Source organism: Sinocyclocheilus rhinocerous, unplaced genomic scaffold, assembly GCF_001515625.1.
Source record: "Sinocyclocheilus rhinocerous isolate Xijiao unplaced genomic scaffold, SAMN03320098_v1.1 scaffold19, whole genome shotgun sequence".
In the NCBI taxonomy this organism is placed as follows: Eukaryota; Metazoa; Chordata; class Actinopteri; order Cypriniformes; family Cyprinidae; genus Sinocyclocheilus; species Sinocyclocheilus rhinocerous.
In genome coordinates this window covers 423,750-437,398 of record NW_015638975.1, presented here as the reverse complement: position 1 = coordinate 437,398, position 13,649 = coordinate 423,750, and the positions used below count along the sequence as shown (strand labels likewise).

At 40.3% G+C, this 13,649-nt stretch overlaps 1 protein-coding gene across 11 annotated transcripts in view; it reads left to right on the top strand.

Moving 5' to 3' along the window:
• The window catches only part of LOC107750483 (tight junction protein ZO-1-like), a 145,667-nt gene that overhangs the window by 98,062 nt on the left and 33,956 nt on the right, over window positions 1–13,649 (top strand). For all 11 annotated transcript variants that reach the window (XM_016565854.1, XM_016565859.1, XM_016565856.1 and 8 more), the window contains 5 exons: window positions 9,030–9,086; window positions 10,436–10,560; window positions 11,075–11,177; window positions 11,886–12,186; window positions 12,474–12,577. In XM_016565854.1, coding sequence (XP_016421340.1) covers window positions 9,030–9,086; window positions 10,436–10,560; window positions 11,075–11,177; window positions 11,886–12,186; window positions 12,474–12,577 — 690 coding nt within the window. The remainder of the gene's footprint in view (window positions 1–9,029; window positions 9,087–10,435; window positions 10,561–11,074; window positions 11,178–11,885; window positions 12,187–12,473; window positions 12,578–13,649) is intronic.

Here is a 13,649-nt window from a genome sequence, read left to right as displayed (position 1 = left end):
CCCTGTCGTTGATGTTTTCTTGTTCACTGTCTGTGTTTTCTTCACTATCTGAGCTATCTGCTGCATTGTTTAAGCTGCCTTTTTCACTTGGTACCTGGCTGTTGTCTTGCTCATTTTGCTTATCTTGAGATTCCTGATCCTGTGTGTTTGTTTTACAGAGCCTGGATTGATGTACTCTAACAAGAGTCCCCCCATGTCTTACAAATATAACAGCTCCATCTTGACCAATAACTACCCCTGGTCCCTTCCATTCAGGACAGTCTGCTCTTTTGTAATATACCTTGTCTCCTGTCACATACATGTCATCTGTGGGCCTAAGCTGCCTACGTAGTGCCCTTCTTATTCGCTCAGAAGACTCTGCTTCTGTAAATGCTTTCCTAGAAGCATGTAAAGCAGAAATGTGTTCTCCCACTTTAGCACTCACAGTGGTACCTTCTAGAGCAGGCAATTTATCAACTAATACAGAAGGAAGGTTAGGATTCTGTCCAAACACTAATTGGTATGGACTGTAGCCATGAACATTCAACATACTGTTCTTAGCCATGAGGGCCCAGTCAAGGGCAGTGTGCCAGTCACATCCATTTTCTCGTTTGACCTTCAGGATGATCTCGGTGAGTGTTTGGTTATGTCTCTCGAGTAGTCCGTTGCTCCAGGGACTGTATCCAGCTGTTGTTCTTGTCTCGATGTTAAAGTTTTCAGCCATGTCTCTGATTTCTTGGTTGTTGAATTCCCCTCCATTATCACTGTACAGCTTCTGGGGGGCACCATGGACACTTATCCAAGTGTGAATGAAGGAGTTGACAATTTCAGATGACTTCTGTTTTCACAATGTTTCCGGCGCTGAAACGTGTCAAGTGGTCGATGATGTGAAGATACCATACACCTGGTTCTAACTCATGTAGATCCACTGCCACTGTCTCGTTATATTCTGAAGCCATGGGCAACCCCACAGCAGGCTTTGGCTTTGTCCTCTTGTACTTTTGGCATATTTCACAGTCATATACTATTTGTTGTAGAATAGTAAAACATTCTTTGTCCTTATTTCCTGAACTGTGAATGAGCCTCTGTAGCCTGTCTGCCGACGCGTGACCAAACTGTTTATGGAGCTTCAGAAGGACTTTGCGTTTCTCATCTGGAGACATATTTTCTGTCACTGTTAGAACTTCCTCTTCAGTTTGATCTTTTTTAGTGTCTTTGTCTCTGATATCGACACAGTAATGTCCAGAACTAGTAAATTCAAGAGGAATAGATTGTTTGAACATCACTGCACTGTCCTTTTCCATGTCCAAAATGGTCCCTGCTTTCTTCAGTGACGTTTTACTCAGCAGGAGTGGAATGTCAACCTTGACAACTTCTGTTTCAATTAGGCATTTTGTCAGTCCTATTTTAGCTGGTAATTTCACATTTCTTGTGGAATATACCAAATTCCCATCTCCGAAGCGAAATGGTCTGCAACTGCGAGTTTCTGTTTGCATCAACTGGTTCACTTGATCTTGAGTGAGGTCATCAATATAGTTTTCCAGCCATTTCTCCCCACACACAGTACAGGTACATGCAGTGTCAATAATCGCTGATCCTAATGATTCAGTCATGAATATCTCTGCATCTGACATGGAGGCCTTTGTAAACAATGTAATGTTACATTCCTCAATATTTGCATCTTCAGTTATTCTTACTTGTTCGGTTTTCTTGTGTGGACAGTCTTTAGCCCAATGAAATGTGCATTGGCAAATAGCACATCTGGATCGCTTACCGTATTTATCCAGTGGATTAGTCCCTGGTAATGGCTGCTTTGATTGTCCACTTTGCCACGTTACGTTCCGATTTCCTCTTCCTTGTGGTCTTTGTTCGGTGAAAAAATGCCACGTCCTGGTTCACTTGTATTCCGTTTGACGAGCCTGTCGTTTTCCCTCCGAAAATCCGTTTTAGAGCCGACTTCATGGATGAAAACTTCAACTCTGTGCAGGCCGTCAGTGCTAGCTGTCTGTTTTTTTCGTCGAGGCAGGCCGTGTCCAATAGCTTAAAAGCCAGCACAGCGTCAGGAAGCGTCATATTATACTTTTTCATCCGATTGTATCGCTGTTCGAAATCAATTATGTAGTCCGCCATGGAAACCGAACTATTCTTCGTTATTCCATCAGAATAAGAATAGGCTTCATATGCGCGATCCTTTTCCTCTTTTAGGAACACATCGTCAAGCTTAGCCATCAGCGTTTCCATACCATTATCACTGTCTAAATCCTCCGCAGGTATTTCCATCGCCGTTTCACGGGCTCACCCCTCAAGCCCCAAGGCAACAGCAAGGGCTTGTTTCTTTTTGTCGAGTTCGGTAACCCGCGTCCAGATATTTTAAATTAAATAAACAGGACGTTCATCAGTTACGCACTTTATTCCTTTCATCACCTCGCTCACATATGCAACACCGTTCAACACCGTTCCTCTACAACAACGCCCCCTTTTTCCCCGCACGCTCACCTTTGAACCAGCGCATGCGCTAACCTCATTTTTAACCCAGAAGAACCTTCTTTCATGTGAACAGAGTAGGGAGGAAATAACATGTTAACAGGCTTCTGTGGACTGATGCGACAAAAGGTTGAACTTTTTGGAAGGTGTGTGTCCCGTTACATCTGGCGTAAAACCAACAGCCTAACATGGTGGTGGTAGTGTGATGGTCTGGGGCTGCTTTGCAGCTTCAGGACCTGGACGACTTGCCATAATTGATGGAACCATGAATTCTGCACTCTAACAGAAAATCCTGAAGGAGAATGTCTAGACGTCAGTTTGTGACCTCAAGCTCAAGCACACTTGGGTTATGCAGCAGGACAATGATCCCAAACACACCAGCAAATCCACCTCTGAATGGCTCAAGAAAAACAAAATTGAGGTTTTGGAGTGGCCAAGTCAAAGTCCGGACTTAAAAGGCACAATATGTAAGATTTTTTAATTAAAATATCCAAAAACCACTAGAACGGTGTTACATATTTTGCTGATTTGTGTACTTAAATTATCACAAATGTTTCGAAAAATGTTTAAATACAGAGAAACAAGCAATTTTAACTAGTGACACGGACAGTTTCCATAGTGTCATTGTGTCGCCTGCCAATGACGTCATAACCCCTCGATTTCTGGTTTTGTTTGGTAGAAAACATGGAAACACCAAAGATGATTTAATATGTTGTGTGTTTTATTAGACCGATGACGACCGCACAGAGTAGCATTATAACAGAACATTCAAATGTATCTAGAATGATAAAACAGCGCTGCTTTTTCCCCCACATACCCATGACCGGATGAGCGGTCGACTGTGGCATAATAAAAGCTCCGCTGCTTTCAAGCCGTGTGTCACGCTCGTTCAGCGGCCTCGTTTCGCTTCGACGGCTTTCAGCCTCACCCTGCTTCATTCTACTACGTTAATAAATACCCAGGCGTTCTTGCTCACAAAAAGACTTATTGTTTGCTGCTGCTTGTAGGGATTTATTAGATCTCCGCTGTGTTTCGGACTCTTGTTTTGCAAAATGAGACCTTGTTTTGAATTGCCTTCAGGAGATTTCTTTTGGCTGCAAAAAGAATATAAGTTTGTGTGGGCTGGACAACTTTTGGGTGAAAATAGATTCAAAATCTATAATTTAGCAGGAATAGAGTGGAATTTTAAGTTCAAATTGGTCAAATCTGCAGAGGTTCCTCTTAAGAAGTGTTTTAGGAGTCAGGTTTTATCTCTGTTGAGCTTTACAGTGCTCAGATTTCAGAACAGTGTGTTTACTTTGAGCTCTGCGTTGTTGTGATGAATTAAAAGATAATCTCATCAGATTAGAGAATTGGAAGTGCTTAGCCTGACTCATATAAACGGCTTTGAGCACTGTGGAGTGACTCTCCTGTCTGACTGTTACCTGACCACACACACTGCTGACAATCGGCTTCCATATGTCCATATGTTTTCTCAGCAGAGATGCGATCCCTGGAGTTAAAAGGTCATCTTTGAAACAAAAATGAAAATATTTTTAATGAAACCTTACAGAATTCCCTCCATTGAAGGTCAATTTCACTAAAATGTTGGCGCCTCAAAACGTTCATAAAGGCATTACAATTGTAATTTAGATGAATTGAGTGGCAATCCAAGTTTTCTGAAGAGACACAATCATTTTACATGTTGAACAGATTTAATTTAGGATTTTATTTGTAAGTAATTATTTAAAAAAAAAAAATTATTTGTAAGTAATTACAGAAATGGTACATGGAAGCACACATGTGCTTTCTTGACACATGAGAACCAATGAGCTTTGTTCTCTCTGTTTTTTTTAAACAATATCTTCATTTGTATTTTGAAGATGATAAAAAGTCTTATGGGTTTTTAACAACATTAGGGAGAGTAAATGATTACTTTTTTGAATTTGAGTAAACGATCCCTTTCATTAATAGACCAGTGAAGACTAGGAACCTTGAGGAAGTGTAAATGCCATTCTTTCGAGACTGATGTAAATATTACGTGTAGTTAAACTGAGCCAGAGGTGGCTGATGCAGCTTTGGTCATTTTGAGGGCTCACCCACATATAATATTTGTATATAAACATGTATGGCCTCTCATACCATATTGCTGAATGATATGTCATTGAAAATTATTTGACGACTAGCTACTAAGGACAGTAAATGCAAGATTTTTTTTATATTCAAATGTTGCCTAATATCTTTAATCTTTAAAATTACTAAAATATTTGTTAATGGAATGGGTAAGTGGAACCAGAATCATTAAAATTCCTTAAAGGGGTCATATGATGCTGCTAAAAAGAACATTATTTTATAATTGAATAACAGTCACGCTATAAATGGTACACAAATAGTAAAATAGAGTAAAAAATTAACAAAAAGATTAGAAATTATGTGAATTTCATTAGTTTCTCAGTACTGCAGTACAACTAAAAAATACTGTGATACTTAAAATATTTGTATTTCATTTTGAACTGTCAGAATTTGAAATCCCAATGTTCATAAAAAGGCTCAATTTTGTTTAGGCAAGTTATCATGTTATATATCAATAGTCTAGTTTAAATAATCTTACATTTCTTCTCAACATAACATAATTTACATATTCATCTTGTGCAAAAATACATTAAAAGCCTTCATTTCAACGTTAACTCTCCAGATACAGTCCGTAGCATGCAGGAATTTGACATGTTGTGCTTCAGATGATCGGATTCATGATTAGAGCAGTGATCTCTCAGTTATATCTGAGTGCGCTGAGTGAATCTGTCTGCTGTGCTGTGAAGTGTGTTTGGTACCGTGGCCAGCGTGTAGAGGTTCGGGAATGTTTTGGACGGGTACATGGGCCTCATATGAGGGGCGCGAGTTCCACACGATCCTATAAAGAAACACATGAAACTGTTTTAACGAGCAGCTGATAAATGAGCAGCCGTTTTAATGACTAGCTGCTCCTGAGACCTCAGTCATGGAAGACGCTGTATTTCGCACTAAATCACTCACTCAACAGTCGCCAGACGCTCACTGATAATGAGTGATGTTCAGGAGCTTCTATCACTGTCGGTCTGAACAGTTAATTTCTTTTCTCGACTGATGACAGAAAGACATGAACATCTTGGATGACATGGGGGCGAGTAAATCATCAGGAGATTTTTATTCTGGACATGATCTAATACTTTAAAGGGTTCATATGTTGTTGCTAAAAAGAACATTATTTTGTGTATTTGGTGTAATGAAATGTGTTTAGGTTAAAGTTAAGGTTAAAAAACCACATTATTTTCCACATACTGTACATTATTGTTTCTCCTCTATGCCCCGCCGTTCTGATTTTTACAAAGCTCATCGGTCTGAAAAGTGAGGTGTGCTCTGATTGGCCAGCTATCCAGAGCGTTGTGATTGGCCGAATACCTCAAGCGTGTGATGGAAATGTTACGCCCCTTACCATATTGTGATGCCCTGTCCGGCCGGAGCTACGAGACATAAACATTAAAACCCATTATAAACGAGGGATTTGTTGCATCCACTGGGGACATAATTACGGATTATAATGACTTGTACTGTCTTTTTACACGTTGCTAGGGCTGTCGCGATAACCGCAATATCGCAATACCGCGCTTTTGATGAGCAAACCGCAGCAACCGCGATTTTTGCGTGTTTTCTTTTTTCGTAAGGTTATGCCCTTCTCGTTTTACACTTCATGCATGTGGACAATATTAAACACGTTTGTAATGATAACATAATGTGTACCATGCTGGAGTCAGAACAGCCGGCATTGTAGTCTACTCTACCAGGATCAGGATACAGTCCTCCATAAAATGTGCTGCACACATCTGACTATTTGGGTTGAAGTGTTCTGGAACAGTGTTGTAAATACAACTTAACCACTGATTTCTAGTCGTGTCCTCTTTTGGAAGACCAAACAAAGTAGTTTCGCTTTCACAACGAAAAAGCGTCACACACCGTGGCCTTAAGTGAGGGGAGGCCAGAGGCCTAGAGTGAGCGGAGGCCGGCTTGAGTGAGCAGAGGTGGGCGGGCTTGAGAACGGCGCAGCCGGAGAATTCGACGAAGGAGCGTCGACCACATGTGACGACCCCGGGCTGGACTCAGCTTCGTCCACGCTGAAAACCGATCCGGTGATCCACAGCGCAAAGTTGATGTATTTCCTCAGCGACCTACTACAGCGAGAATAAAAGTTATGCCTTCTCTCTTTGCGTGAACATTTGGGAAGCGTTATGCAAATCTTCCGAGATCGTGACGTAGGTATGTGGGGGTGTGTTAGAACGAGCCGTTTTAGGTAGGCGTGGTTGACTTAAGTTTTATAAAGAATATCTGGATTTGAGACTTTAGTCTTTACAACTTTACAGATCTTCTTTATGCACAAAGAGCTTGTAACACTCCAAAGAGAAAGGAAAAATTGAAATCGCATCATATGACCCCTTTAAGGCTGGAATACACTACATGGCTTTTCAACTCTGAAATGGGTTTTAAAACACTTCTCAGACTATGTACATGGTTATGTACAAAACTGAGCCTCGTACAGTAAATTAAGAATCACATACTACCAGACTTTCAAGTTGTTCAGAACAAACCTCATTGCTAGAAGATGCATGGCAAATGTTAAAATAAAATGTTAAAATAAAAAAATTAGCTCAATATCAAACATGTTCAATATCCTCTAACTGGATGGATTCATACTGTAGTCTGAAGCAAAAAATTGGACTCTGTGCCCATCTTACACTACATAATTTTCTGTGAAATCTGTCAACTCCGATCTTCAGACTGGTACTGATTTTTGGCATCTAGCGTTGACTTGTCTAGACTGTAAATCTAAAAAAAATTATTGCGCAGAAGTCATGTAGTGTATTCCAGCCTTTATCGTTCCACACCTGGCCTTGCCTAAGCTTTCACGCAGGCGTAATGGGGCCATTCTTCTGAAGCCTAAACAGTCTGCTGTTCTTCCGCCACCAAGGACAAGAACCCCTAGGCCTCTCTCTCTCTGTCTGTCACATGGCTCACTGCATGGGCATTTTTCTTATGGTCGGGGCCCCTGCTGTCGGCTCTTACAGTCCGATGAATCCAGCACCTCTGCCACTACAGACACATTAAAGGAATGTGTGGATGAGGGTCAGAGGAGGGATTGAAAAAAAATTATTGCGCAGAAGTCATGTAGTGTATTCCAGCCTTTATCGTTCCACACCTGGCCTTGCCTAAGCTTTCACGCAGGCGTAATGGGGCCATTCTTCTGAAGCCTAAACAGTCTGCTGTTCTTCCGCCACCAAGGACAAGAACCCCTAGGCCTCTCTCTCTCTGTCTGTCACATGGCTCACTGCATGGGCATTTTTCTTATGGTCGGGGCCCCTGCTGTCGGCTCTTACAGTCCGATGAATCCAGCACCTCCATTATCCATTAAAGGAATGTGTGGATGAGGGTCAGAGGAGGGATTGAGGCACGGTGAGCTTGTGAGAGGTGGATGCCTTTCAAATAGGTCAGATTCTCTCACAATAAAGCCTAACCATGAGAGAGAGGGGTAGAAATGGGGGCATGAACTGAATAATGCCCCTGTGCCAATTAGGACCATGAATGAGATGCCTGCTAAGCAGCGTGGTAAACAGGTCAGAGGGTTAAACTGTGTTTTCAGTGCAGATATGCTGGATGTTCAAGTGTGATGTACAGTGGGTGGTATAGGAAATATTCCTTATTTGTTTGATTTTGCTGATGTTATAAAATGTTTTCTCATTAAAATGTTTTATTGCAGTCTTGTATTGACCGATATAGTTTTCCTTGTTCATTTAGTGAAAAAACATTTTTAAAATGTAATTAGACATACACAATGTGTGCACCATTAGTGCTTGAGTCTGTTTTGAAACTCTCAGACTTACTGTAATAATTTATCCAGCCTGGCATCTACAGTACAGGGGTGAAAGGAGCAGAAGCACAAACCATTCACCTCAGCTCAGGGTTAGAGCTATAAATACCATCTGCTCTTCCTCTCCTTGTCTTTATCATTCCCTCTCTCTCTTTCTCTGCGTCTGTCCCTTCTGACTTATACCAGGTCAGCTTGTTCATGTTGTAGCAGTTTGTTTGTATGATGTGTGCATTGAAAGCAGAGACATGAGTGGTACAGCTGTCGTCTGATTGGTCAGACAAGAGAAGTTGAATGTCTCAGGAGCCCGGGGCATTTTGGGCAGGTGTTTTTATAGTGATCACATCACTCTGTTCTGTTTGATGGTGATACGGTGTTATAAGCCATCCATAAATTAAAAGTTGCATGAATTGATAATGTGTTGTCTATGCAACATGCTATAGATCTTATTGTGAACAACTGATTTATGTATGTTTAATTTTTGTTTTGACCTTGTAATTGACCCTGTTAGACTACAGTATTGTCAATAGGCTTTATTAATCGCATGCTTTTATTAGGCACATGCTGTAAACTTCTATGAACTTCAGAGTAAAATCACCTCCTGACAAAGAGGAGAAATACCTGCTGATACAAACTCATTGACTGTGCTTAGACTTTGTCCTAACTGATCACTTTCTCTCTGTCTCACTGCCAGAGTACAACAATGGAGGAAACCGTAATATGGGAACAGCACACGGTGACTCTTCACAGGGTGAGTGTTCAACATTGGCTCTTTTTCATCTTCTCACTTGGTGCTTCAATTTTCTTCCCCTCTACATTTTCCTACTTCACCATTCCTCATCCAATGTCCCCAATGTTCATATTTAGCCAATCTTAAAATGAATATCTGTTTTTCCATTCTAATGTTCTGATGCCTACATTCATTTGTAGAATGCTAAATTATTGATTTTAGTTTTTAGTGAGATATAAAATATAAAATAGTTATTTTTTTAGTAGCATCTAAGTAGTATCTAATGTTGATTTTGGCCATGAAAATTATTCGCTGATATGTGTATTATGGGTAATAACCAGAATATTAATATTAGTGCATCCCTACTCTTTCTATTTGTCTTTCTTTCCTCCCTCTCCTCTCTCTTTTCTTTTGGGATGGCTAGTTACAGGATGTGTGGTCATTGAGTACACAATAACCGATCCCCCAGATGGCAGGACACAGTTTGGAGAGGACAAAATGCCTGCTCTGCTCCACTTCCTGTTCCTTTTCCTCTTCCTGCATGTTCCTAGGCTCAAACCTATCTAAACCAGAGTCTGAGAACGAGTCAGAGATTATGCAACAGTCAGTTGGGCACAGTATTATTAAACCCCTCGTTCTGTAAGAGCTGGAGTACTGTGGTCACTCACACACATCTTTGATCGGTTTCATAACCTGATGTCTGTGTAACACTTCAGTTCAGTCAGTCCCACTTGTGACCTGTTTTTTGATGTACTGACAGCCTAGACAAGATAACAGGTGTACAAGCGCTAAGCCTTTTACTGGGTGCTTTTTTTTATAGGTGGAATCTGTGTAGCTGTGTCAGACCGCTCCTGGCTAACAGTATTACATAGTTACTCTCCGCAAAATAAACAAGGCTGTATTCTTTCCCCCTGTGATTATATGTGCTCCTCACCTGCTCGGGCTCTTGTTATGATTTATAGCTGTTTGTGTTTAGAGGAAGGCCAGATGGTTTGGATGGCAGAGAGAGGTAGAACAGACCAGTGTGTGTGTGTGTGTATGAAGATGCCCAGTGACATCAGGAAAGGCTCTGGCCATCTGTCTGGAGTCTGTCTGTCACTCTCTACCTCTTCAGTCTTATCTTCCTTTCTTTGTGATTGCTTGAGTGCAAAAGTGAGAGCTCAGAGCTTCAGACACCTGGGAGATTGAAAAGCTGCCAGACATTGAAAACGCATATCACACACACACACACACACACCACACACACACACACAGTAACCTACATATTGGTCTTCATCATTCTGTTCCATGTAATGTAATGTAATTATACAGAGATGTGCTGTGAATTAAAAGAGCTCACTCTACACCGTGTATGTTCATGTCCTTTGCAGGCGCCAGGTTTCGGGTTTGGAATCGCCATCTCAGGGGGCCGTGACAACCCTCATTTCCAGAGCGGAGAGACCTCTATAGTGATCTCAGATGTGCTTAAAGGGGGACCAGCGGAAGGACTTTTACAGTAAGATATTTAATATTTAGGGTATTCAACATTTAAAACAGATTTTTAACTAACATAGTTATTTAAATGAAAATAAAATTTGTATTATTTAATATTTGTATGTATAAAGATGCATTTTAAATTAAATAAAAAATTAAAAAAAAAAAAAATTTCAAATATATGTCTAGCTATATAAATACTAAAAAATTTATGGATATATTATTTATTTATATATCTGTGTGTGTATATATAATAATTTTATGTAATTATGACTTATACAATTTACTTTTAAATTATATTTGTTAAAATATTATTTATATAAAAACATTTAGACTTTGATTTTCTTCACAAAATATATATATAAATCTCATATAAACGATATATATATCTATGTGTATATGTAATTACAAATTTATGTAATTATAGCATTTTAATTCTAATTTATAAAAAAATCAGTATTTGTTAAAATATTTATATTAAAAAAATCATTTAGATTTTTCTTTTCTTCACAAAAATATATATTTTTTGTCTGCAGAGAGAATGATAGAGTGGTGATGGTGAACGGTGTCTCCATGGACAATGTGGAGCATGCCTACGCTGTTCAGCAGCTGAGAAAAAGTGGAAAGAATGCCAAAATTGTAAGTTAACAACACATCATCATCATCCCTCGTACATTGCATCAGTCCTGTACAACCTTGAGTCTTAACTGGGCTACAGATGTGAGTAGTGGGCTGTGATGGAGGATGGAAGAACTTGAGGAAGGCAGGACGTGGAGGTGATCAGTCATGACTGAGCTTTACATTAAGCAGTGAGGAATGCTGGGAGTCAAACTGCAGTATTGCAGAGTATTTGTCTTTGTGAGTGTACAGGAGCTGTTAGTCAGTGTCTAGACAGTTTCTGTTTTTTTTTTTGTCCTCTCTGGAGAGGCATGACCTTTAGAGCTAGATTTTTTAAGCGCAGAGTTTGATCAGTACTTCAGGGTTTCTGTGATACGAATGACATGGATACACACATTCACAGCTGATACTGACATAATTGATGAATCCACACTTTAAATGAAGATACATAAGAAAATAATATGCACACTCAGATATTCCCCAAAAACATATGAATATGTAATATAATTAATTATGTTTTTATTTTGGACTCTGAGTGCAATTAATTGCCTCATTTGATCACAAAATGCATTGACCAATCAGAATGAAGTATTCTAGAGAGCTGTGTAATAATGGTATATAACGGGCTATTGCCCTTGCTAATGTTAATATATCAATATACTCTATTGTTACCTTTTAGAATGTAAATCTTATTCATCTGGTTGAAATGTTAATATATTGCCTGTTCAGACTATCCGCAGAAAGCGGAAGGTGCAGATTCCTGTAAGTCGAGGGGGAGACAGAGAGACTATGTCAGAGCGAGAGGAAGAGGACGACACTGAGGAGGATGATTATGAGGGACCAGCACGTGCAGGGGAAGCGAGTGGAGGCACTAGCAGAAGAAACGAGCGCAGCGGCAGCACCGGAAGGAGAGACCATAGTAATTCCCGTGAGAGGAGCATTTCCCCGCGCTCAGACAGACGATCAGTTGCATCCAACGTCCCGCCACGACCTTCCAAAGTCACACTTGTCAAGTCCCGCAAGAATGAAGGTGGGTAGAGCTGTTAAAAATTGGAGGACAAACCTCTTAATTACTATTGATGGCTTCAACAGAGGGCTTGGCAAACATATTAGAATGTGTAAACAGGTGTAATGCAGGCTGTTGTACATTAGCTAATAGCTGTGATTAGTCTACTGGCAGAAATACCCACAGGGTGCTTTCAACAAGAACAAAGCTGTAGTAAGTTACTCAGTAGCCAGATTTATCAGTCACTCATTAATTCAAGTGGATTATGTCTGTTATTGTTCATTCTTGTGTGTATTTTCTGTTGTGCACAGAATACGGCCTGCGTCTGGCCAGCCACATATTTGTAAAGGACATTTCTCCCGAGAGCCTTGCAGCCCGTGATGGCAACATACAAGAGGGAGACGTCGTCCTGAAGGTATGAGAAGTGGTGTCTGGGATGGATCAGAGATGGTTTCAGGAAAAGAAGAGAACTGGATTGAGCGATACCAGCGGTAGTTGCTGGTGGTACCCTTACTTGGCCTGAAAAGCTTCACCAGTGTTTTGTGGACCCTTGATATTTCTATAAAAATGTTTGGCTGTTTAAGTCGTTGTTGACATGAGAAATTGTGAACATTTGGCTCCCTCTAAACTCATGAAAACCGCTCCAAGTTATCTATCATGCTCTCAGCGTTTGGCTTCCCATATATGGACTGCCCACTGTGAACGTGCAAAATGATTGACAGGCAGAAAGCACCTCAAAAGCCTTCTCATTGGCTGAATGAAGAATCCGACAGTTGCTTGTGGTCACTGTTTGTTCATAAAGACTAGGGCAGATGAGTGTGATATCTCAGCTTAGGTATTTATATCTTTCAGGGATATTTCCATAAAGGCACTTACAGCACCTTTGGGTACAGTAACTTTAAGCACACCCAACATTTAATTTGTTAAACCTCTTTCACCCTCATTCTTAATTTTTACGTTATTATACTTTAATTTCTACCTATATATGCTCAGACCTGCCAACCTGTACGCATTTTGCGTAGCGGATACGCATTTTGACCTCAAAGTACGCTGGTACGATTTGTCACTCTAAACTACGCAAAAAAACCTGGTGACGCCTCTGTCCACGTGCAGTATTCAAAACAAGCAACAGAAAAAGATGAAGAGTTCAACCAATCAGAGCGTTTTTTTAGGTTTTGCTTTTAAATTTCCGTGCGTTTTATTTCTCTCCAAGCTGGCTCTGTTTGTGTGTCTGTGAGTGCGCGCTGAGATGAGAAAACGCCTGCTTCTGAAAAAGCAACACACGCCGAGCATCTTCCCTTGTAATGACTAAACCTTTTGTCCAACAACAAAAAAGAACATTATAACATTATTTTACTGCACAACATCAGACAAATATTTAAAATAATTTCCCTCTTGATCTGATGTGGCTTCTTATCACAGAATGACGCAGAAATAAATTCTACACTGTAATAACGGCTAAGTCGATTAGCAGTGGATTATAAATA